We start from the raw sequence: 23,030 nt of genomic DNA on the forward strand, positions 1-23,030 counted from the left end.
TTTCTGTTATTCACCGATACTTCATTGACTTCCAGATTTTCAGCTTCTGTTTACCCAAACCGTTTAGGTTATTTTGCATGAGTTGAACAACATTTAAGTTTTCTGTTTTGACCACTGTAGGTGTGTGATTAGTCTCTTCCCTCCTATTTTTCTCTTCCCTTCTATTTTAAAACTTTCAACTTCATATCATCTATAAATACCACAAACATTTTTGTCTTAAGCATATTGATGAACATGGTTGTTTTAATGCTGATCTCTTTTGTATCATCATTCTCTAAATTTTACCCTGCCTGACTTTTCATTGCGTTATGGTCTATGTAATGGCATTAATAGACCAATTTGCATTAGTTTTGTAAGTAAAATTTCATGGAACATTGTTTTAAATATTTTATTATCTCTCAGGAATGTTCAGTATTTCCATTGTAGAATGAACTAAGCAAAACCAGCTACATACTTAGATGTATTTGCCTTCGATAAATACTGCTCGAATATACTAGTAAGTTTAAACACTGACCTAGAGCCTCCAACAGTCATCCTCACAGAAGGACAAAGTGAAAATAAAATGCACTTGGGAATCACATAGTATTTGTTACTAGTTTCTACTCCTTGTTAGACCACAAACTCTGCTATTACCATCTTTTCTCTCTCTAGGTTTTTCCTCTTTCAAAATGAAATTAATCATACTTCTTATAGTTGTTTCAATTATTAAAGAGGAAAAAGTATGAAAATTGATTACTGTGTCTAACACAAAATCAGTGTTCAGCAAATTAGCTTCCTTTTTTTATAACCTTCCTTCCTATTTGTGTGCCAAAGAAAGGATATTTAATAGCAAGTTAATGAACACTTAAAATTATTTTGTGAATCAGGACAAGTGTCAGAGTTGTGGATAAGGCATTGACCTTACAAAAAGATTGACTAAGGGTATTGTTGCTCAGTGTGTCTTAGGGCGGAGTTATGGTAGAGGCATATATGCATATATTTACATTGTGTGCTCCGCTGCTAAGTCTTGTCCGACTCTTTGCGACCCCATGGACTGTCACCCACCAGGCTCAGACTTTGTCCATGGGGTTTCCTAGGCAAGAATACTGGAGTGGGTTGCCATTTTTACATATTTACAGGATGTCTATAATCAAACATATGAGATGGAAAGTATACTTCTAGTAGGAGAGTTGTAACAGGTTGAACCATATGACAATGGTTCATAGGACAGAACAGACACAAACTTTGTGTCTGTTTTTGTACAACGGAGGTGATAGAACATGAATTTCATATATTCAAACTAACAGACTCCTGCTTAGAATATCCAGACATAAAGATAGATATCAAGAAGTAGTCTTCTATTTATTTTAGGAAGTTTTCTGGCATAAATAGTTCATTTCAATCCATTTAAATGTGGCATTAGCCTTATTTTTTTTTCCCCACTTATGTTCTTTAGCATGAGGCATAAAATTGAAAATCTTAGAATTGCTTTAAGGCATCAGGTATATGTTCTTACAGACTTAAATAGTTATTGTGGCTATTTCATAAACTTACGCTAACAGAACTATATTAGATAGTGGTATCCCTAATTTTCAAACTAAAGAAAAGCCATTATCCTGAAAAAATATACATACTAGCATAGCTAATAAGTGACAGTCCTAGAATTGGAACCCAAGTCTTTCGGATTTCATGTTTTTGTCACCTCCCTTCTATTTCCCTTCCTCTGAAAAACTAAAGTTCTATCAGATTAAAACCTACATTTCTCATAATATTTTTCTCCTTAAGATTGGCTTAGATATGGAAATAACCTGTTTGCTGGCAAATTTTTCTATTACATTTAAAACAGTTTTAAAAAATTAGTTCATGGTTACCCAATAGAAAATGAAATAACATTGTCAGTTTATAAATATAGCAGATGTTTCCCTTCTTACTCACTTCAAGAATGATTTACTTTCTCTCATATAAAGGTCCAGGATGTACTTTTATCAAAGGGAAATCCTTAAGATAGCTGCAAAGAATAGTATGTACTAATATACAGTGTTTAGTTCTTCCACAGAAAAGCAAAGAGGGTGCAAGGAGGGCGGGTTTAGTGATTAAACAGCCAAGTGTTTGGTTCTTTGTGCTTTTACCGCTGTGTTCTATCAGATAGAGGTCATACAGCCTACCGTTTTTTCCTTCTCTTGAAATACGCTTTCTACAGTCTGTAAATATCGAGGAAGAACATCTCAGTAGTAAGTCTAAATAGATGAAAAATTAGTTTAGAATTAATGCAAACCTTATAATTATAAAGGCAGCTCACCTCATATCTAGATCAAAAACTTAGCTCTTTTATTGTTGTTCTTTTAAGTGACAGAAGGACTGCATTTGAGCTCTGCTGTCCAGCCTTCACAGTGTTTTGTATTCTGGCCTGACTGTTTCTGTCAGCACTATTTTCCATGATTATTCTGAAGTTTACTCAACCCACTGTTCCTACATTTGCTTACAGTGTTCCTCGTAGTTACCATGTCTTTCTCTTTCACTGCCTCTTCAAACGTTAATGCCATTCAGAGTTTTGTTTAATTATACTTCTTGCATCATCTTCTCAAGTTTTCTTACCAACACTCATTTCTCTTTTTCTAGAATTCCTACACCATGCAGTCAGGAGAACAATTTAGTACTTAATTAGAAGTCATAAAGTATTTAATTTTTAAGTGTATATAAACTCATCAAATAGGCTGTGTAAAAACCATCTGCTAAAAAAAATTAGCCAGAAGTTACTTGTTAACATTTCCTTTTTGTCAAGTGATAGAAATTTCCAACACACTTCTGCCTTCCCTAGGACTGTTTTTATGGTGACATCACTCCAACATATTGTAGTATAACAGGCTACAACCAGTTTGCAAAATAACAAATGAAACCTTTACAAATTGAGGTAAGAAGGAAAAATAAGTAGCTTAGGGCATTTTAAAAAAATAAATTAACATAAACTAAAAACCATTCTTACTAATTTAACTGGTGTTTATACACTTAGTTGAGCCTCTGCTAGGCCCCCACAGGAACATGTCATGGTAACTGCCAAGAACATAGGCCTTGGTCCCTATACATGGAGACAGATGAGAAGCTGTGTTTTCTCACTGCTGCGTAAGACTTGTTGAGCAGCCTATACTGTCAGTTCAAGCTTTGGTTGAATGACTCTGATCAGAGTTCTTAATAAATGCAGACTATTTGTGGGGTTTTCTTTTTTTCGTATCACTCAAATAAAATTTTATTATAATACATAATGGTCTTCCCAGGTGACGCTAGTGGTATAAAACCCACATGCCAATGCAGGAGACATAAGAGACGCAGGTTCGATCCCAGCGTCCAGAAGATCCCCTGGAGGAGGAAATGGCAACCAACTCCAGTGTTCTTATCTGGAGAATCCCACGGACAGACAAGCCTGGCAGTCTACAGTCCATGGAGTCACAAAGAGTCGGATATGACTGAAGCAGCTTAACACACACACATACATAATACATAATAGATTATCTCTGTAAATTCTCTTTTGTTCTTGTTAAGTAATATTGCCTACTTAATAATCTGGAGATGTGCAAGGAAGCATTTAAAAATTAATGCAGGATGCTGACCAAGGAAACTTTGCCTTCTCCATAGAGAAAGAGGTTTGTTAGGAGGATTAATATACTCAGAAACACAAATTACTTAGTAAGAAGTGACATTGATATCCAGATTATATGTGAAGAGTTGTCAACTTACTCTTTTTTTCTTAAAATCTGTGTGAAAAATATATGTAGTCACCTACCTTTGTTTTTATGCTCAGCTGCTTCAACTGCCTGGACTTCACTAGGTAGTTTCTAAAGAGCCCTGTCGAATCTTGCATTCTAAGTTAAAAAAAAAAATTATTTTGTGTAATTATTTGCCTTCGAAAGTTCAAGTCTTATGGGAGAATTATGTCATAAGTTTATAACTTAATAAATTTTGTTAGGCCTTCCCAGGTGGCACAGTGGTAAGAATCACCCTGTCAGTGCAGGAGACCCAGGAGACATGGGTTTGATCCCTGGGTCAGGAAGATCCCATGGAGGAGGAAGTGGCAACCCACTCCAGTATTCTTGCCTGGAAAATTCCATGGACAGAGGAGCCTGGTGGGCTAGAGTCCCTGGGGCTGAAAAGAGTTGGACAGGACTGAGCTACTATGCACACACACATATACATATTTTGTTAGCATTTTTTAAATCAAGCAAAACATAGTTGTTGAATTGGTCAATTTAAATTTGTATGTCTCTTGACTTTGCAGTTATATAATTTTTCCTATAAATAAATTCATACATATATATGTATACACTGTATAAGATTATTTGCTGGTATTAGCTATAGCAGAAGATTGGAAACAACCTAAATGTCCTCAGTGATGGATAGCATTATAAAATGTGTGTTCATGTATGTAATAGAACACCATTATATATACCCATTAAAAAGAACAAGGCAGATTTATATATTTTAATCTGGAATTATTGCTAAGGTATATTACGTGAAAAATGCACAGAACAGTACAGTATGCAGACATATTACCATTAGCAAAATCTTAATATATTAACAACACATATGCTGAAGTATGCCTTCTCCACAGAGTGAGGAGTTTGACCAGAGATTTTGATTTAGGCAAGAACACAGATTTCTTAGCAAAGTACATTTCTTTATTACATACATACACTGATCTGAAAACATGCATATTTTTGTGTGACTAGAAGGGTGCCCTAGAAACTAGTGATAGCCCTCAAGTGGACTAGAATGAGAGGTAAGCGTTTCACTTTTTTCCACCCTTTTTTCGGGGTTTATTTGTTTGTTTTTTGGCTACTTAAAATTTGTACTTTTCATCCATACCACTTTGGAAATTTTTGTTCCGTTTTTAATTTAAAAGCAGGATTGGTATGACTTAATAAAAATAGCACCAAGGCTGTGAAAGTGAAACTAGTTTGCCAAAACAAAATTGAATGATATAAAATAGTATATATTTAAACTGTTTTTCCTTTGGGTGGGAAATAATCAGATCAGATCAGTCGCTCAGTCGTGTTTGCGTGGGAAATAATAAGGTCCTTCAAAGTCAAGAAGTCCTTCAAGTAAAATTCGTACCTGCAGAATATATTTGAGAACTTAAGTCAAACCATAGCTCTAGACTCTCATTGCCCCTAAAAACTCCCCAGTTGGTTTTCGCTCTCTCTCCCGCTCTTTCTTATTGTCCTCATGTCTTACCTACTTCACGCTACTGCTGTTTAGTCACTAAGTTACAGTCTGACTGTTTGCAACCCCGTGGATTATAGCAAGCCAGGCTCCTCCGTCCATGGAATTTCCCAGGCAAGAATACTGGAGTGGGTTGTCATTTGCTTCTCCCGGGGATCTTCCCAACCCAGGGATCGAACTCTCATCTGCTGCTTGGCAGTCAGAGTCTTTACTACTGAGCCACCTGGGAAGCCCCTACTACACATTGCCTATTCAGATTGAGCCTCTTGGCCTGGGGCAGAAGAGTCCTGCTTTTCCTTTGAGTCTGTTGATTGAGAGTAATCAGCTTTTCTTCTTCATTTGCTTTCTTGTTGATTGAATCATCTTGTTAATTGAAACTCTGGAAGTTTCAACAGTTTATGTTAATTTTTTAGATGATTAATAGTCTTTAGTATATTACTTAGCATTAATCAAGAATGCTAGTTATCCACTGAATATGATAGTCATGACAAGTTCTAATAGGAAGTCATAACTAATTGCTTCTTCGGTGTGTAAAAATACTGTCTTAAAAACATATAAACTGGAAAATTGGAATATATAATTTTTAAATTTCATTGACAGAGATGAAATGGGACTCATTCCATAAGTTAAACTAAATCATAATTATATCCTATCTTGTCCTCAAAATTATTCAACTATTTAAGAAATTAAAAGGTAGGAATAGAATCTGTTACTTCTACAGATACATGGTAAGCTTTATTGAGAAGCACCTTTAAGAAGTAGATGTGATAGAAAATGCAAAATATATAATAAGAATATATATTGCCTCATAACACATCTATGTAAATACTCAAAATATATTTTTCTGCATATTTCCTATACCAGCCTCCAACATCAAATAAGATGTATATCAAATTACAGTTCATTGAGATTTCAGGAAAGTAATGAAGCGAAGTAATGAGATTCTTCCATAATCCTCTGAGTGCTTTCCTAGTATATAATTAAGAGGATTGAGGGTGTAACACTTCTGTACTCATTTGTGGTTTTCTGATTTGCAGGTGTAACAAGTAACACTATCCAGCCTACTCCACAGACTATTCCGGCCATTGATCCTGCACTCTTCAGTACAGTTTCCCAGGGTAAGTCAGCTATTTTATGAGGTATAGTGTATCTCCTATTTCGGGTCATTGTTTTGTGCTTTTATCTTGGGATGACTACATTTGAATGTCTGGGTAATTTGAAATACACTTCTTTAAAATGTCTTTATTCACCAAATTCTCCAATAAACCAAGATTATTTCTTAGATCAAAAATATTTAAATCCAGAGGCATTCCCCACCGCCTTTTTTTTTAAAACAATTCCTTTTTTTATGTACTGCTGGATATAGTGGTACAAACATGTAACCAAAGCTATCGTGGAAGCTTCTGTTAGTTTAGTTCAAGATTACCTCGTGATTTGATTATAATCTTCTTTACCTGCACTGAGTTAGTAGATTATCTAAGAAGAGAGAAACTAACCATAGTTGAAGATAGAAGTCTCTGAGGATTGTTATTTTGACTGATTGGTTCATAGGCTAAGTGATGAGTTTATTAATTCCAATCTTTCTAGCTTTTCTGGAAAGAAACAGAACAACTCGGGTGTTCTCTTTGTTTAATTTAGTCTTTTTCAGAATTTTCTTCATATGTCTGATGAGATTAGTCCTTTTATATGTAAGATGAAGACCTTGATTGGTTACTTTCAGTAGCTGTCATTGAATTTCCCCTGATGTTATGTCTGCAGGTCTGTTTTCCCACTTGATTTTTCTGTTCTCGCTTGTGAAAACAGGCTATTCAGCTTCCTCCTGCATCTCAGCCATGGATGAAAAGATTTTTTTCTTGGAGGGGAATGGCAAGGGGTGTACCACACATACCTTGTCAGTCCTAGCTCCATCTAGGAGGTCAATTCCATGATTTTAGAGAGACATTCTCTATGTTTTTAACCTAGAGTGTCATGTGAGAGATGGGAATGCAGTAGGGCTAAGGATGCGCACGTATGCAGAGGCTGATAGAGTGAGGAAGGTGAGACTGATGGAGTAAAGACCCCTAACCCCACTCCTCATATAGCTAGACCATCTCTGAAGTTTCTCTAGGTAAGCTCCACATAAAGGCCTCCTATAAACATTTTGAGTTGGAATGTTTTTCCACTCTTATCTAACAGCATGTGTGTTAGCCACTCAGTTGTGTGTGACTGTTTGCAACTCCATGGACTGTAGCCCACCAGTCTCCTCTGTCCATGGAATTCTCCAGGCGAGGGTACTGAAATGGGTTGTCATTCCCTTCTCCAGGTGATCTTCCTGACATAAGGATCAAACCCAAGTCTTCTGCATTACAGGCAGATTCTTTACTGTCTGAACCATCAGGGAAGGCCATTTAATGGCATACCTCCATTTAATTTCTAGTTTTCTAGAAATTTCTTTAAATCTCGTCAGTTACCTGTTCCAGTTTTTACACTCTTTGACTTCACTGCTTTTCCTTCCGTTTTAGGATTTATTTCCTTTTGTTTTACCTTATCATTTTAATATGGTTTCAGAAGAAAAAATTACATATGCTAAGTCTGCCATCTTACCCAACCAAACTGTCAGGTATGAATGCAGAGTAAATATTGTTAAATATGTAAGGATTCTGAAGTTTCACCTACCACATACCATTTCTAAAGAAGTTACCAGAGGATATACTCCATCAAGAGAAGAGTGATAACCAAGAAAAGAAATATGAGATATAAGAAATGGTGGAATTAATCTTACGTCACCTAACAGGAAAAATTCCATTGACAACTTTTCCATAGGCTTGAAAAGCAGTTGCTCTAAAATTAGAAAATCAAATCCCCCCCCTCTTTTAAGAAAACTGAAGTGGATTCCATGCAATATATACAATAAAAAGCTATAGAATGTGAAAGAAATGGATAAGAAGCCATAGAATTTGTCTGCCAAGAAGAACGAAAATATCCAAGAAAACATTTTAAATTGTACAGGAAATTTCAAGTAAGCAAACTGAAATATGCCATGATTTTGAACAATAATAGAATTATGAAATATAAGAAAAGGGATTTTGTTTGACTTGGACACAAAGAACATTCTCCTTGAAATGGCATAGGCTTGTCACAAACAGTATTTTATTCAAGACAGAATATGAATCAACACTGACAAGTTGAAGGTAGAGAGAGGTATTTCAAGAGGTTGAAAGGTGGAATAAAAGAAGGCTCTATTTAGGGGGAATGTCCAAAAGTAAAATGTTGAAATTTTTTCTAGAGTTGATGAAATGAGAAGACAGAAGTAAGCAACTAAGCAATTTGGAAAAAAAATAATAAATTTAGGAGGAGACAGGGTAAGAAAGAAGGAAAGAGTGGAAGTGGCTAAATCTTTTACCTTTTATAGCAGAGAGGAGGCCTTACAAATAGCTAAGAAAAGAAGAGATGCAAAAGGCAAAGGAGAAAAGGAAAGCTACACATCTGAATCCAGAGTTTCAAAGAATAACAAGGAGAGATAAGAAAACCTTCCTAAGTGATCAATGAAAAGAAAACAAAAGAATGGGAAAAACTAGAGATCTCTTCAAGAAAAGTAAAGATACCAAGGGAACATTTCATGCAAAGATGGGCACAATAAAGGACAGAAACGATGTGGCCCTAACAGAAGCAGAAGATAGTAAGACGTGGCAAGAATACATGAAAGAACTACGCAAAAAAAGATCTTCATGACCCAGATAACCACAGTGGTATCATCACTCACTAGAGCTAGACATCCTGGAATGTGAAGTCAAGTGGGCCTGAGCAAACATCACTACGAACAAAGCTAGTGGAGATGATGGAATTCCAGCTGAGCTATTTCAAATCCTAAAGGATGATGCTGTGAAAGTGCTGCACTCAGTATGCCAGCAAATTTGGAAAACTCAGCAGTGGCCACAGGACTGGAAAAGGTCAGTTTTCATTCCAATCCCAAAGAAAGGTAATGCCAAAAGAATGCTCAAACTGCCACACAATTGCACTCATGTCACACGCTAGCAAGGTAATGCTCTAAATTCTCCAAGCTAGGTTTCAACAGTTCATGAACCAAGAACTTCCAGATGTTCAAGCTGGATTTAGAAAAGGCAGAGGAACCAGATATCAAATTGCCAACATCCACTAGATCATAGAAGAAGCAAGAGAATTCCAGAAAAACATCTACTTCTGCTTCATTGACTACCAAAGCCTTTGACTGTTTGGATCACAACAAACTGGAAAATTCTTTAAGAAATGGGAATAGCAGACCACCTTTCCTGCCTCCTGAGAAGTCTGTAGGCAGATCAAGAAGCAATAGGAAAAACTGGACACAGAACAACAAACTGGTTCCAAATTGGGAAAGGAATACATCAAGGCTGTATGTTGTCACTCTGTTTATATAACTTATATGCAGAGTATATCATAGGATGTGCCAGGATGGATGAAGCTCAGGCTGGAATCAAGATTGCCTACAGAAATATCAATAACCTCAGATATGCAGATGACACCAACCTTATGGCAAAATGCAAAGAGGAACTAAAGAGCCTCTTGATGAAAGTGAAAGAGGAGAGTGAAAAAACTGGCTCAGTACTCAACATTCAAAAAACTAAGATCATGACGTCTGGTCCCATCACTTCATTGCAAATAGATAGGGAAACAATGGAAGCAGTGAGAGACTTTATTTTCTTAGGCTCCAAAAAATCACTGCAGATGGTGACTGCAGCCATGAAATTAAAAGACACTTGCCCCTTGGAAGAAAAGCTGTGACCAACCTAGACAGCTTCTTAAAAAGTAGAGACATTACTTTGCCAACAAAGGTCCAAAGAATTGGTGCTTTTGAACTGTGGTTTTGGAGAAGACTTGAGAGTCCCTTGGACTGCAAGGAGATCAAACCAGTCAATCCTAAAGGAAGTCAGTCCTGAATATTCATTGGAAGGACTGATGCTGAAGTTCCAATACTTTGGCCACCTGATGCAAAGAACTAACTCATTGGAAAAGACCCTGATGCTGGGAAAGATAGAAGGCTGGAGGAGAAAGGAAGGACAGAGGATGAGATGGTTGGATGGCATCACCGACTCAGTGGACATGAGTTTGAGTCAACTCCAGGAGTTGGTGATGTACAAGGAAGCCTGGTGTGCTGCAGTCCATGTGCTTACAAAGAGTCAAACACGACTGAGTGACTGAACTGAACTGAAAAACTTATAAATCAAGAAACAATGGTATAAGATTATCATTTGGAGTTAGGGAAATAACCTAGAGAAAACAAAATCATTTGGTTTAAAGAGAAATCCCTGTATCCCCAATTGATAAAACTATGCCTTTCCAAGGTTGACTTATCTGATCTTGACAGAGGACTGTTGTTCACTCATTAAGTCACGTTTGACTCTCTTCAGCCCCGTGGACTGCAGCACGCCAGGTTTCCCGGTCCTTCACTGTCTCCCAGAGTTTGCTCAAAATCATGTCTATTCATCAGTGATGATATCTAACCATCTCTTCCTCTGCCAACCCCTTCTCCTTTGCCTTCAATCTTTCCCAGCATCAAGGTCCTTTCCAGTGAGTCAGCTCTTCTCATCCAGTGGCCAAAGGATTGGAGCATCACCTATAGTGTCAGTCCTTCCAGTGAATATTCAGAGTTGATTTCCTTTAGAATTGATTGGTTTGATCTCCTTGCAGTCCAAGGGACACTCGAGTCTTCTCCAGCACCACCGTTTGAAAGCATCAATTCTTCAGCACTCAACCTTTATGGACCAACTCTCACATCCATACATAACTACTGGAAAAACCATAGTTTGACTATATGGACCTTTGTTCACAAACTGATGGCTCTGCTTTTTTTTTTTTTTTTTTTTCTGCTTTTTTAATACACTGTCTAGGTTGATCATAGCTTTCCTTCCAAGGAGCAAGCATTTTTTAGTTTTATGGCTGCAGTCCCTATCCACAGTGATTTTGAGGTACAGATGCGAGAGTTAGATTATAAAAGAGGCTGACCTCCAAAGAATTAACGCTTTCCAATTGTTGTGCTGGAGAAGACTCCTGAGAGTCCACTGGACTGCAAGGAGATCAAACCAGTCAGTCCTAAAGGAAATCAATCTTGAATATTCATTGGAAGGACTGAAGCTGAAGCTCCAGTATTTTGGCCACCTGATGCGAAGAGCTGACTCATTGAAAAAGACCCTAATGCTGGGAAAGATTGAGGGCAGGAAGAGAAGCAGGTGACAGAGATGAGATGGACGGCATCATTGACTCAATGGACATGAGTTTGAGCAAACTCCCGAAGGTATTGAAGGACAGGAAGCCTGGCATGTTGCAGTTCATGGGGTTGAAAAGAGATAGACACGACTTAGCGACTGAGCAACAACAACAATCTGTGATTCACAACAGTGAGGATCAACTATGATTGTAATCTTTAATACTCAACAAGTATTTGGAGGCTTTGTATATGTAGCACACTGGTCTAGTTACTGTACGTAGATGTATAAGTACATTATTGTACGTAGATGTATAAGTACATTATTTTAAAATCTTAAATTTAATGTTTAATTCTGTGTGAACTTAATATTTTTTTAAGTGGGAAATAAAGTAAATATGGCTTTTTTATAGTCATTCATTGAAGTTATTCAACACTTACAAGTGCCTAAAAACTGGGTTAGAAACTTTCGGATACATTACTTCAGCATTCTTTTTTGAAAATTTTAGAAAATATTAATTTGGATAAGAATTTAGTATCAGAGTACCTAGAATTGCTACATACTTTGAAGTAGGACTTCAAATGCCAAAGTTTTCATTTTATGCTTTATTTTCTGGCAAAATTAAAAGCAACTAAAAGAAAAGCAATTATATTTATATATGTTCATTTAGAAAGGGAATCAAAATGTATTATCTTTTCTTTGTATTCTGTACCCCCAACCTTCTGATCAGTTCTTAAGAGTCCTCATAAAAATTTCAAAAGAGAATGCTATTTATTTCCAAAGATAAGACACAAAGTCAGTTTTTAATTTCACTTTTAGAAATATATATTCAAATCTAAATCTTAGATTAAATATTTTCAGTATGATTTTTTTTTCACCCAAATTATTTGGCTGGGTCTATCCATGTTAAACATATGTGTAGATAGAAAGCCTGATGAGAATCCATTTTAAACAAAGAACTAATAAGGATTGTTGAAGTTTGATTGTGTAGTTTAATGGTATGTTTTAGTTAATCCTTAACCCTTTACATGCTTTAAAAAATGTAGATAATGTATGTAATATTTGCATAAAGTTTGTTGCTTAATTTTTTATTCATATGTATATTCTAGTTCAAATGAGGTTTGAATGTCTTAGACTGTGTGTATTGTTCCAGAAAAAGAGAGTCTCAGCAATTCTGACGTAAATACCAAAGCTGCTTTCCTTGTTTTTAAAAGCATAAAGAAAATTTATTCAGATACAACTAAGGGTTGGGGAAAGACCTTCATATTTTTATATAAACTTAAACATTTTCTGTAATCTTGAGTATAAGCATTTACCTAACCTAAATAACACTTTTTATATTCTTTACAAATGTTTTCATTACTCTATTTTTCTCTTAGGAGATATCCGACTAACACCAGAGGACTTTGCTAGGGCTCAGAAATACTGCAAGTATGCTGGCAGTGCTTTGCAGTATGAAGATGTCAGCACTGCAGTGCAGAATCTGCAGAAGGCCCTCAAGTTACTGACTACAGGCAGAGAATGAAGCCTTTGTACAACATCCATGCATTTTTGGCTTAAAGAACTAACAGTCCACTACTCTATCTTCAGCCTATCAGGAGCACAGTTTTAAGGAAGACTTCAGTTCCATTGACTTTAACAATGAAATCTGTGTCTGTGTATCAGATTCCTATTGAAGTATTCATCAGCAGCCTCAACCAGTTTTCATTGTCCATTTAGTGGATCCAGTAGTCTCTGAGTGTATAGCTCTCTAATGTGAGCAAGGTCCTATAATTGCCCACTGAACCCTGCTTGTTCAAAACATGAAAACACTTCTATAAAATGTATTGGGAATTAGCTTTGTATCTTAATCTAAATAAATGAAGGAATCTTATAATCTATAATTTGAACAAACCGACCATAATCACTTTGCTATAAAATTCTGAACTTAACTTTTAATAAAGACTGCCAGAATATTCTAGATTAGAGATCATATTTCTGTTTTCCTCAAGATTAATTAAACAGATATGGATGTTCTAAACTGTTAGATGAATCTGAAAGAGATTATATTCAAATTTCAATTTATACTCAAATGGAGCTACGCTAAAAAGTAAAATGTTCATGAAAGGAAAAAATAATGAAGTAAAGAGGTAGCATCAGTTCTAGACGTAAGAATAATGTTGGTTGCTTAACTGTTTTCCCTTACCCATTGACATTTAAGGTGAATTGGTATTTGCTTCCTAGGCAGTTTGACTGCATGTATTAGAGAATGAAAACAAGATGTTTGTAGTAATGCCTGGAAACTTGGTGCTTTTGAGTTAAGGTTCTCTGCTGCTATGGAATGGATTCCATAGAGTGTATAGCTATGAATGATGCAGATTATAAGAACATGATTCTCAATTGTTGAGTTTATAAGTTTTTTGTGGGGAATTACGAACTTACTGTGTCACCTACATTTGTGCTGTGTAAAAAATAAATACAAGGTTTCTTTTAACTAGTTTGGCTTATTGCAGAGCCAGATATCATTTTTGCATGCTGAAATTGTCACTTTTTTAAAGTCAGACCATTTTTAAAATGAGAGAAATTTGGCAGATTTATCTGAAATTTATCTGATATATTTCATTCATTACACTAATATTTGGAATCTTTTAACATAGGGGTCAGCAAACTGTGGTCTGTGGGCTGGCCACTTGTATAAATAAAGTTTTATTGAAACTGAATTATATCTATTTATGTTTTGTGCTTGGTGTCTTTCCATGACTGCAGAATTATACGTCCTGCCAGTCTAAAATACATACTACTTGCTCCTTTATGGAAACGTTTGCTGACCCCTGTTCTAACAGTCTATTTGGAAGAAAATGAATCATTAACTCATAATGTCTTTCTGTTTTTCTTTGCATAAGTATAGTGCTATTGTATAGAGTTTGATAGAATGAATATGCTGAATATACAGTTTTAAATTATTATAAAAACAAGCCCCCAAAAACAAGCCTCCTGAAAACTATTTTCATATCTTTCACAGCTAAATTCTTATAACATTTGTAGAGTTCAACATTTGCATCTGCAATTCCAGGGTTCTGATATAGATCTTTGGAACTTTATTGAAATAGAAAAATAACTTGGATGATCTTTTATGTTATAAAAGGTAAATGTAAAATACAGCTCAGCAAATTTTAGTTCCGATCCTAACATGTCTGGCCACTGGGAAGAAAACTGTCACCTCCCATTTCACACACTCCCTGTTGCTCCCAGTTGGGAGAGCACATGGAGAGGAGAAGATGTATGAAAACCACAGAGAAGTGGGCTTTGTCATAGCAACTCCTGTCTGTAAAATGGAGGTGATACCACTAGCCACCTTAGAGTTCAATATGAAAAGTGAAATACTACACATGAAATACTCAGCAAATAGTAGCATTCCATAAATGTTTATTGTTACTAACATTAATGTTGCAATGATAATGTAAATTAATCATTAATTTCCTGAATATCAGGAAATCCCAGTTGTCTCTGCAGCCCATTACTTTAAAATCCTTTCTTGCAGGAAGAGATTGATCTATAAAGGTTTTTTAACTTTGTGATTCTGCATATAAAACCTGACAGGAGAAAGAAATTTTCTGACATATCACTAGGGTTAAGTAGTTTTCATTTGGTCAATCAGCATGTATTTATTGAGCAGCTACTATGTGCCTGGTATTCTTTGCGTGAGGAAACAGCAGAAAACAAGAAAAAAAAAAAAAAATCCCTGCCTCAAAGTTGTATTCTAATAGGGAAGAAATAGATACACTTAATAAAAAAGAAATACCATATATTCTATTCAACCAGTCGCATTTGAAAGAAGCACTTTAGGTAATCTGGTGGCCCCTCAAGTTTGAGTAGTCTACCCCTACTCCCATCAGAAAGATTGAGTCTAGGAGGAAGATTCCCCTAAAGTGTGGTCACTGGGCCCCATCAGCATCACAATAGGAATTTGAAAGTGGTGGAATCACATTTTAGGAACTTCCATATTAGTCAGTGATAAATCCTCTAGAGAACACCAGAGTATGGAATGGGAAATGCTTCGGTGTGTGTGTGGGCCTGTGCACAATTGAATAAGATAGGCTAGGCCTCACTGAGGTGACCATTCAGTGAAAAAGGGAAGGAAGAGCATTCGTGGCACAGGGAGGTCACAAGAGGTAAGAGGAGAAAAGTGAGGATGGCTGGTGGAGGAGTGAGAAACTCAGGATCACACAGGATTTTTGTGAAAGACTTGGCTTTTCCTCTGAGCAAGATACGGAGCCAAAGGATTTGGACAGAAGAGTAGCCTGTTAAGACTTTTAAAAAGGATCATATTGCCAGCTGTGTTGAGACAAAGACCATAATGTGGACAAGGGTGGAAGCTGCAAGATGAGTTAAAAGTATTGTGGGACTTCCTGGAGATCCACTAGTCAAGAATCTGCCTACTAATGCAGGAGACACGGGTTCAATCCCTGATCTGGAAAGATTCCTCATGCCACAGGCAGCTAAGGCAGTACACCAGCTACTGAGCCCATGCTCTAGAGCCTATGCTCCACAACAGCAACAGCCACCACAGTGAGAAGCCCATGCAGCACAACCAAGAGTAGCCCCGACTCACCACAACTAAGACCCAGCACAGCCATAGATAAATGAGTATTGTAATAATTAAGGGGAGATGTCACAATGGCTTAGATCAAGGATAGAAGTGGAGGTTATAGGATGTAATAGGTTTCTGGCTATTTTTTTTAAAGGTGAGCCACAGTATTTCTGATAAATCGAATCTGACACATAGGCATAGGGAGTGAAGGTTGATCGCAAGATTTTAACTTAAGTGCTTGGAAGGAGTAAGTAGTCGTTAATAGCAGTGGGGAAAGTGGCCGAATTCTGCTGACATTTAAGGCTGAAGTGCAGTGTTCCCGAGTTCTTGTGACCATCCCAAGTAAAACTATTTGATAACATTGTTTTGTCAATACAGACAGAGGAGGAAGGAAAAATAAGATAAGTTCTGTCTACATTGATTGTCACAGACATCTCACCAAATCACTGCTGAACTGGAGCTAGAAGCCAAGAACAGTTCCCAAGCCTATGGTCAAGGAAATTTGCAGGCTTCAAGATTACACCAAGCAAAAGACCCTGGTTGCAGATCTAGTGTTCATATAATTTATTTATATATGATTTCTAGAAATCTGATGTTACTGTGTGTTGGTTCAGAAAAGGTTATATACTATTCTTTCTAAAGAAATGTAAATCCTAATAGCAGTGTTAACATCTGCAACTCTGAAAGAACAATAACTGGGTGTTGAACGACTCGGGGTTGAACAGTTATCTGCAGAGCTTTCTCCCTACCCCGTTCCCATGTTTTTTAACTTGACTCATTTTATGTTCCAAAGCAATTGGATCAGATACCTAGTTTGGATTGTACATAAACCTCCAGCAGTAGAGGAGTTTTTTCTTAGATCACAAAATTTTAAGGCATCCTTCATAAGGAGGGTAAGCATACCTGGTTGGTTGTAATCTTTGATGTCTGTGTGGGATTCTGAGACTAACAGCTCATTTAATGGAGTATTCTTATGGAGGACTAATTTCAACCGAGTGACACTTTAATAATAGTGAATATAATAACTAGCATTTGAGTATTTACTAAATGCCAGGCACTGATTTGAATATTTTACATGTATTTATTTAATCTTGCCAGTGATCCTGAGAGGTGAGTCCCTGCTTTACAGGTAAGAAAACAACCACAGGATAATAAATTTGCCTCCCAGGTGGCACTAGTGGTAAAGAACCCACCTGCCAATGCAGGAGACGTAAGAGTCACAGGTTCAGTCCCTGAGTCGGGAAGATACCCTGGAGTAGGAAATAGCAACCCACTCCAAAATTCTTGCCAGGAAAATTCCATAGATGGGAGCCTGGCGGTCTACAGTCTATGGGGCTGCAAAGAGTCGGACGTAGCTAAGCTCACACACACACACAGCTAGTATGGAAATTTTCTAAGCTCAGACTGCCTATTCAGACAATAATATTATCACCCATGTAGGTACAGGATCAGTTAAATTATTATGAGAAGAGCGAGATGTTATCAAGTTCACTGGACAATTCCTTTTATTAGTGGGAAGCATAGCAACTAGACTTTTCTATTATTGGACGTATTGGACAATATGTTCCAATTATTAGTAACTGTGGTTGAGCCCGTGGCTTGAAAGCAAATGGACTTTGAGTCCAGGGAGAAAACAGGCAGATTTGATGACTGGTCCTATGAATTTATATGTCATCCTGGAGAGAGTCCCACATCACTTAGGGAGTCCTGGGTTTCCCAGACATGCCAGTTTTTCTTAATTTTAAACAAAATATTTTTCCTCACTATGTAGCCATCACTTTTACAGATTTCAAATATATGGACTTCAAAATAAAATTAATGTTTATTATCAGTTGGTTCTTCAAATTAAATTTCTGCCTGAAAGTCTGAGACAGGAACACCTATCCCTTACTTTAGGTAATCCCTTGAAGTTGGGAGGAAAGACTCAATTGCATAACAATAATCCATGAATACAACTTTCTAGAGAACTATCTTCATATTGATGCTGAAGGTTCAGCCTCTCTGCAGTAGAGCTGAACTGAATCTCAGAGACAGAACTTTGGGTGAAGTAGAAAAGGATAGCTTTATTGCTTTATTGCCAGGTGAAGGGGGAAAGCAAGTTCTTGCCTTGATAATTTATGTGTCTCAACCGGGGAGGATTTGATGAGGAATTTTACAACAATGGTTCAAAGATGGGGTTGCTGACAAGATAGGTTGTGTGCAGGGCTGGGATGATCAGTCTCCTAATCTCGATGTGCCATCTTACCTCAGGTGGTTTCTTGTGTACGCCTCATTTTATTAGCAATTGTTCGAATCCACCCTTTGGAACTCACAGAAGGTCATGGAGTCTGGAGTCTTGAGTCTTGCCTACTAGAGTAGTAGCTGTAGAATAAAGAAATCCATCCCAGGACCTCCCCCTGCCCCCTCCAGGTTTCAATAGCTCAGCAATATTGAGAGATCTTATAAAAATGTTAGTATCATTCATTGTTCAAAAATATTAATACGTATTGAGCATCTCCCATCAATTATAGTTTAATGTTATAATGCTATATTGGAGGTTATGTATGAGACTACACTCATTCTTCCTGAAGAAAGAAAAGTCCTCGGAAAAGAGATTGGCCTGCAGGTTTGCCAGATAGAGAAGCAGGAAGAACTTAGCAAAACTAAAACATGAGTGTCTGCATGGAGGAAAAAATGTTAGAAATTCAGGGAATTTGAGTAATTTAGTGTTGCCATGGCAGATGGCCTATCAACACCAAAAATAACAAATGTGAGATTGCGCATGTGGGAAGATGTTCAGTTCAGTTCAGTCGCTCAGTCATGTCCAACTCTTTGCCCCATGGACTGCAGCACGCCAGGCTTCCCTATCCATCACCAACTCCCAGAGCTTACTCAAACTCATGTCCATAGAGTCAGTGATGCCATTCAACCATCTCATCCTCTGTCGTCCCCTTCTCCTCTTGCCTTCAATCTTTCCCAGCAGCAGGATCTTTTCTTGAGATGAGTCGGTTCTTTGGATCATCTCATCCTCTGTCATCCCCTTCTCCTCTTGCCTTCAATCTTTCCCAGCAGCAGGATCTTTTCTTGAGTGAGTCAGTTCTTCGGATCAGGTGGCCAAAGTATTGGAGTTTCAACTTCAACATCAGTCCTTCCAATGAAGGACTGATTTCCTTTAGGATAGACTGGTTGGATCTCCTTGCAGTCCAAGGGACTCTCAAGAGTCTTCTCCAACACCATAGTTCAAAGGCATCAATTCTTCAGTGCTCAGATGTCTTTACAGTCCAACTTTCACATCTATTCATGACTACTGGAAAAAGCCATAGGTTTGCCTAGACGTTTGCTGGCAATGGACTGAACAGTCCTACCCTACCCCAACTAAAACTTCACAGGATGAAGCCCTGCCTCCTAATGTGACTATATTTGAAGATATGACCTTTGGGGAGGTAATTAAGGTTAAATGAAGCCCTGAGGGTGGGGCCCTAGGTCCACAGGGTTGGTGTTCTTAGAGAAAAGAGACACCAGAATTCTCTCCATGCAACCCCTGTGGCTCAGCTGATAAAGAATCTGCCTGCAATGTGGGAGACCTGCATTCAATCCCTGGATTGGGAAGATCCCCTGGAGAAGGGAAAGGCTACGCATTCCAGTATTATGGCCTGGAGAATTCCTTGGACTGTATAGTCCATAGGGTCACAAACAGTCAGACATAACTGAGCAACTTTCACTTTCACACACAGAGAAGCTATGTGAGGGCACAATGAAAAGGCAGCTATCTACAAGCCGGGGTGGGGGGTGGTGAAGATTACTGGAATATTGCTGTTCCTCTGGGCAGGGAATTTTCTGCTGCCATTGCAAAGATTGCCAGTGAGCAAAAATCCGATGAAGAATATTAACAGGGACAATGAAAAAGTGCTCAATCAAGAGGACATAACAGATCTTCAAAATAATGAAGCAAAAACTAACATAATTTCAAGGAGAAATAGACAAATTCAAAATTATAATTGGAGATTTTAATTCCCATCTTGTTAATTGATGGAATAATAAGAAAATATGACCCTTAAAATTGGTCTATGACCCTAAATAAAATCAATATATCTTTTTTCTTTCTGCATTGGGTTCTGTTTGCTTTTCTTCTTTTGGAGTGACACTTACATAGGATGATATGAAAATGAATTTCTGACTCTTTTTCTCATAACTGGAAATTTTATTTCTACAAGTGTGAAGATTGCAAGCAATGCATCTGCCTTCTTTGATGCTGAATTTAAAGGGACATATGTGGTGTGTTACGTTATTTACAAATGGATATACATACATATATATATTTTTTTTTTTTTTTTTATTTTCTTGAGACACTGAAGACTGGCTTCCTTGGTTGCTTAGTGGTAAAGAATCTACCTGCCAGTGCTAGAGACTCGGGTTTGATCCCTGGGTCGAGAAGATCCCCTAGAGAAGGAAATGACAACCCACTCCAGTATTCTCTCCTGGGAAATTCCATGGACAAAGGAGCCGGGGAGGCTACAGTCCATGGGGTCGCAAAGAGTCATACGCAACTTAGTGATGAAACAACAACAATTTATGTAATATGTAGTTATATAAATTACATATATAATTACATATATTACATATGTATACAAAATTAATCTGAGAGTTTCTACTAAAGTGATTCAGAATACATTTTTTTCCAAATTATTTAGTTGACAGACTTGAAAATAGAAAGTCAAAGGATCTTTATAAACAGTGTTTCAAGACAATGTTAGAAAACAAATGAGATTGTTTATTGAATGACAGTAATCCTTTTGAAAATTATTTTTGGAATTATGTGGATCTAGAAAGCAAAGAAAATCATTATAATTTTACTATTAAAATTATCCTCATCTGCTAAGACTGGAGATGAGTTTTTGTTCCTACCCTAGAGAGTAGTTACTTCACCTCAAAATGGACTGAAAAAGAAAATCCAAACATTTCTGTTGAATGATGTTTGAGCTGATGAACAGATATTGCAGGTTTCCAGACTACTTCTGTTCAACAAGCTCTTTTTCAGTTCAGTTCAGTCACTCAGTCATGTCCGACTCTTTGCAACCCCATGGACAACAGCGCACCAGGCTTCCCTGTCTATCAACAACTCCCAGAGCCTGCTCAAACTCAGGTCCATTGAGTTGGTGATGGCATCCAACCATCTCATCCTCTGTCATCCGCTTCTCCTCCTGCCTTCAATTTTTCCATCATCAGGGTCTTTTCCAATGAGTCAGTTCTTCGCATCAGGTGGCCAAAGTATTGGAGCTTCTTCGGCTTTGCTTAAGAAGTTGCAAAGTACTGAGTTGTGTAATCAGAAGGCACAAAATTTCTTCAGAAGTCTCAGAATCCCAGAACCCTAGAAGCTCAAAATCTACTTAGTGATGCAGATGTGCCCAAATAAAGATAATTGGAAGCATAGTTTAAAGTGCCAGAAAGAAAACATTCATGAATTGCTATTGAAGTTAATTTTTTTTCTCCAGACTAAGGGAGCTGGAGCTGACATTTCGTTGCATGATGACCTTATTCCAATAGAGAAAATAAGGTGAGTAATTAAGATAAAAGGGAAGCATCCCAGGGGAGAAATAATTGTAGGAAAGCACATGATAACTTTTTTCAATTATAGCAAAATATTAATAGCCACATATAAGTCCTAAGGAGAAACTGCTTAACAGGGTAAATGTAGTCACTTGATCCCTGTGAGATAACAATTTCTTACAGATGGAAAAGTAATTACCAATAGAAATCTTTGTATTCTTTCTGAAGCTGAATATGTACCTACTTATAAATTCCAGCACTGTAAACTCTAGCTCTCCTTATAATCCTCACACACCCTGCCCTAATCCAGACACTGTCTGTCTCTCAGACACTTAGAGATCAAAGTGAGAGAAAGGTTTGCCAAGTAGAGCAGAAAGGGCCAGACAGGGCTAGAAGAAGAATAAAGCGGAGGAAGAAAATGGGAAACAGCTTAAGGAGTGGACTATTCTACCCAGAACTTTAAAAGGCAAAAGTAAGGGTGTAGCTCTTATAAGTCCCAGCAATTGACATGAAATGTTGCTAAAGTCCTGCTCAAAGGATCACTGGCCATTTTGTTGCCGTGGCTGTCTGTGTGACAAATGCTTAAGTCATTAGGACGCTACAGTTTTCTTAAGAAAATTGTTGAAAAGTTTACAAAAATGCTTTCATAAAAAAGTTTCCAAGGACCTCACCAATGAGCCCCTCTTTCATCTACATGTGAAAGAATTAACTAGACTGGGAAATAGTGTGTCAATCCAAATAAGTCTTTTGACAAGAAGGAACTAATGTTATTAGGCATGTGTTTGATACTGTTCACTTTCTTTTTAAAAAATATTTATTTTTGGCTGCTCTGAGTGTTTGTTGCTGCATGCAGGACTACTTTTTAAGTTCTCAAAATTCCTCTGAGGGGGAAAAAAATGTGTATTACTTCTATTTCCAGAGATCCAGGGCTTGCCAGGTGGCTCACATGGTAAAGAATCTGCCTGCAATGCAGGAGACCCTGGTTTGATCCCTGGGTCAGAAAATCCCCTGGAGAAGGGAATGGTTTCCACTCCAGTATTCTTGCCTGGAGAATTTCATGGACAGAGGGGAGATCAAACCAGTCAATCCTAAAGGAAATCAACCCTGAATATTCACTGGAAGGATGATGCTGAAGCTCCAATACTTTGGCCACTTGATGCAAAGAGCAGACTCATTGGAAAAAACCCTGATGCTGGGAAAGATTGGAGTCAGGAGGAGAAGGGAGCAACAGAGGATGAGATGGTTAGATAGCATCACCGACTCAATGAACATGAGTTTGAGCAAACTCTAGGAGATAGTAAAGGATAGGGAAGCCTGGCATGCTGCAGTCCATGGGTAAGTCCAACATGACTTAGTGACTGAACAGTTAGACCAGAGATCCGAGTTCATCAAGATGGTAAGAAACATACACAAGAAAGATAGCTAGAATCTCAAGGCAACGTATGATAAAATGTCAGATTAATGAGAGAGGGAAGGGTCTCTTGGATGAGGAAAAAAACACCTTGTTTACTGTTTAACCTCTAGGTGAAATTTACCATTCCCTATAATTATAAATATTAACA

The 23,030-nt window shown here is 37.4% G+C and overlaps 1 protein-coding gene across 2 annotated transcripts in view; it reads left to right on the forward strand.

Moving 5' to 3' along the window:
• VTA1 (vesicle trafficking 1) overlaps positions 1-13,845 on the forward strand; it is a 70,513-nt gene extending 56,668 nt beyond the window's left edge. For both annotated transcript variants that reach the window (XM_005901202.3, XM_005901201.3), the window contains exons 7-8: positions 6,231-6,311; positions 12,752-13,845. In XM_005901202.3, the coding sequence (XP_005901264.1) occupies positions 6,231-6,311; positions 12,752-12,897 (227 nt within the window). In that variant the 3' untranslated portion in view covers positions 12,898-13,845. The remainder of the gene's footprint in view (positions 1-6,230; positions 6,312-12,751) is intronic.
• The last annotated feature ends 9,185 nt before the right edge of the window (positions 13,846-23,030 follow it).

The sequence above is a fragment of the Bos mutus genome, chromosome 9 (assembly GCF_027580195.1).
Source record: "Bos mutus isolate GX-2022 chromosome 9, NWIPB_WYAK_1.1, whole genome shotgun sequence".
Taxonomy (NCBI): Eukaryota; Metazoa; Chordata; class Mammalia; order Artiodactyla; family Bovidae; genus Bos; species Bos mutus.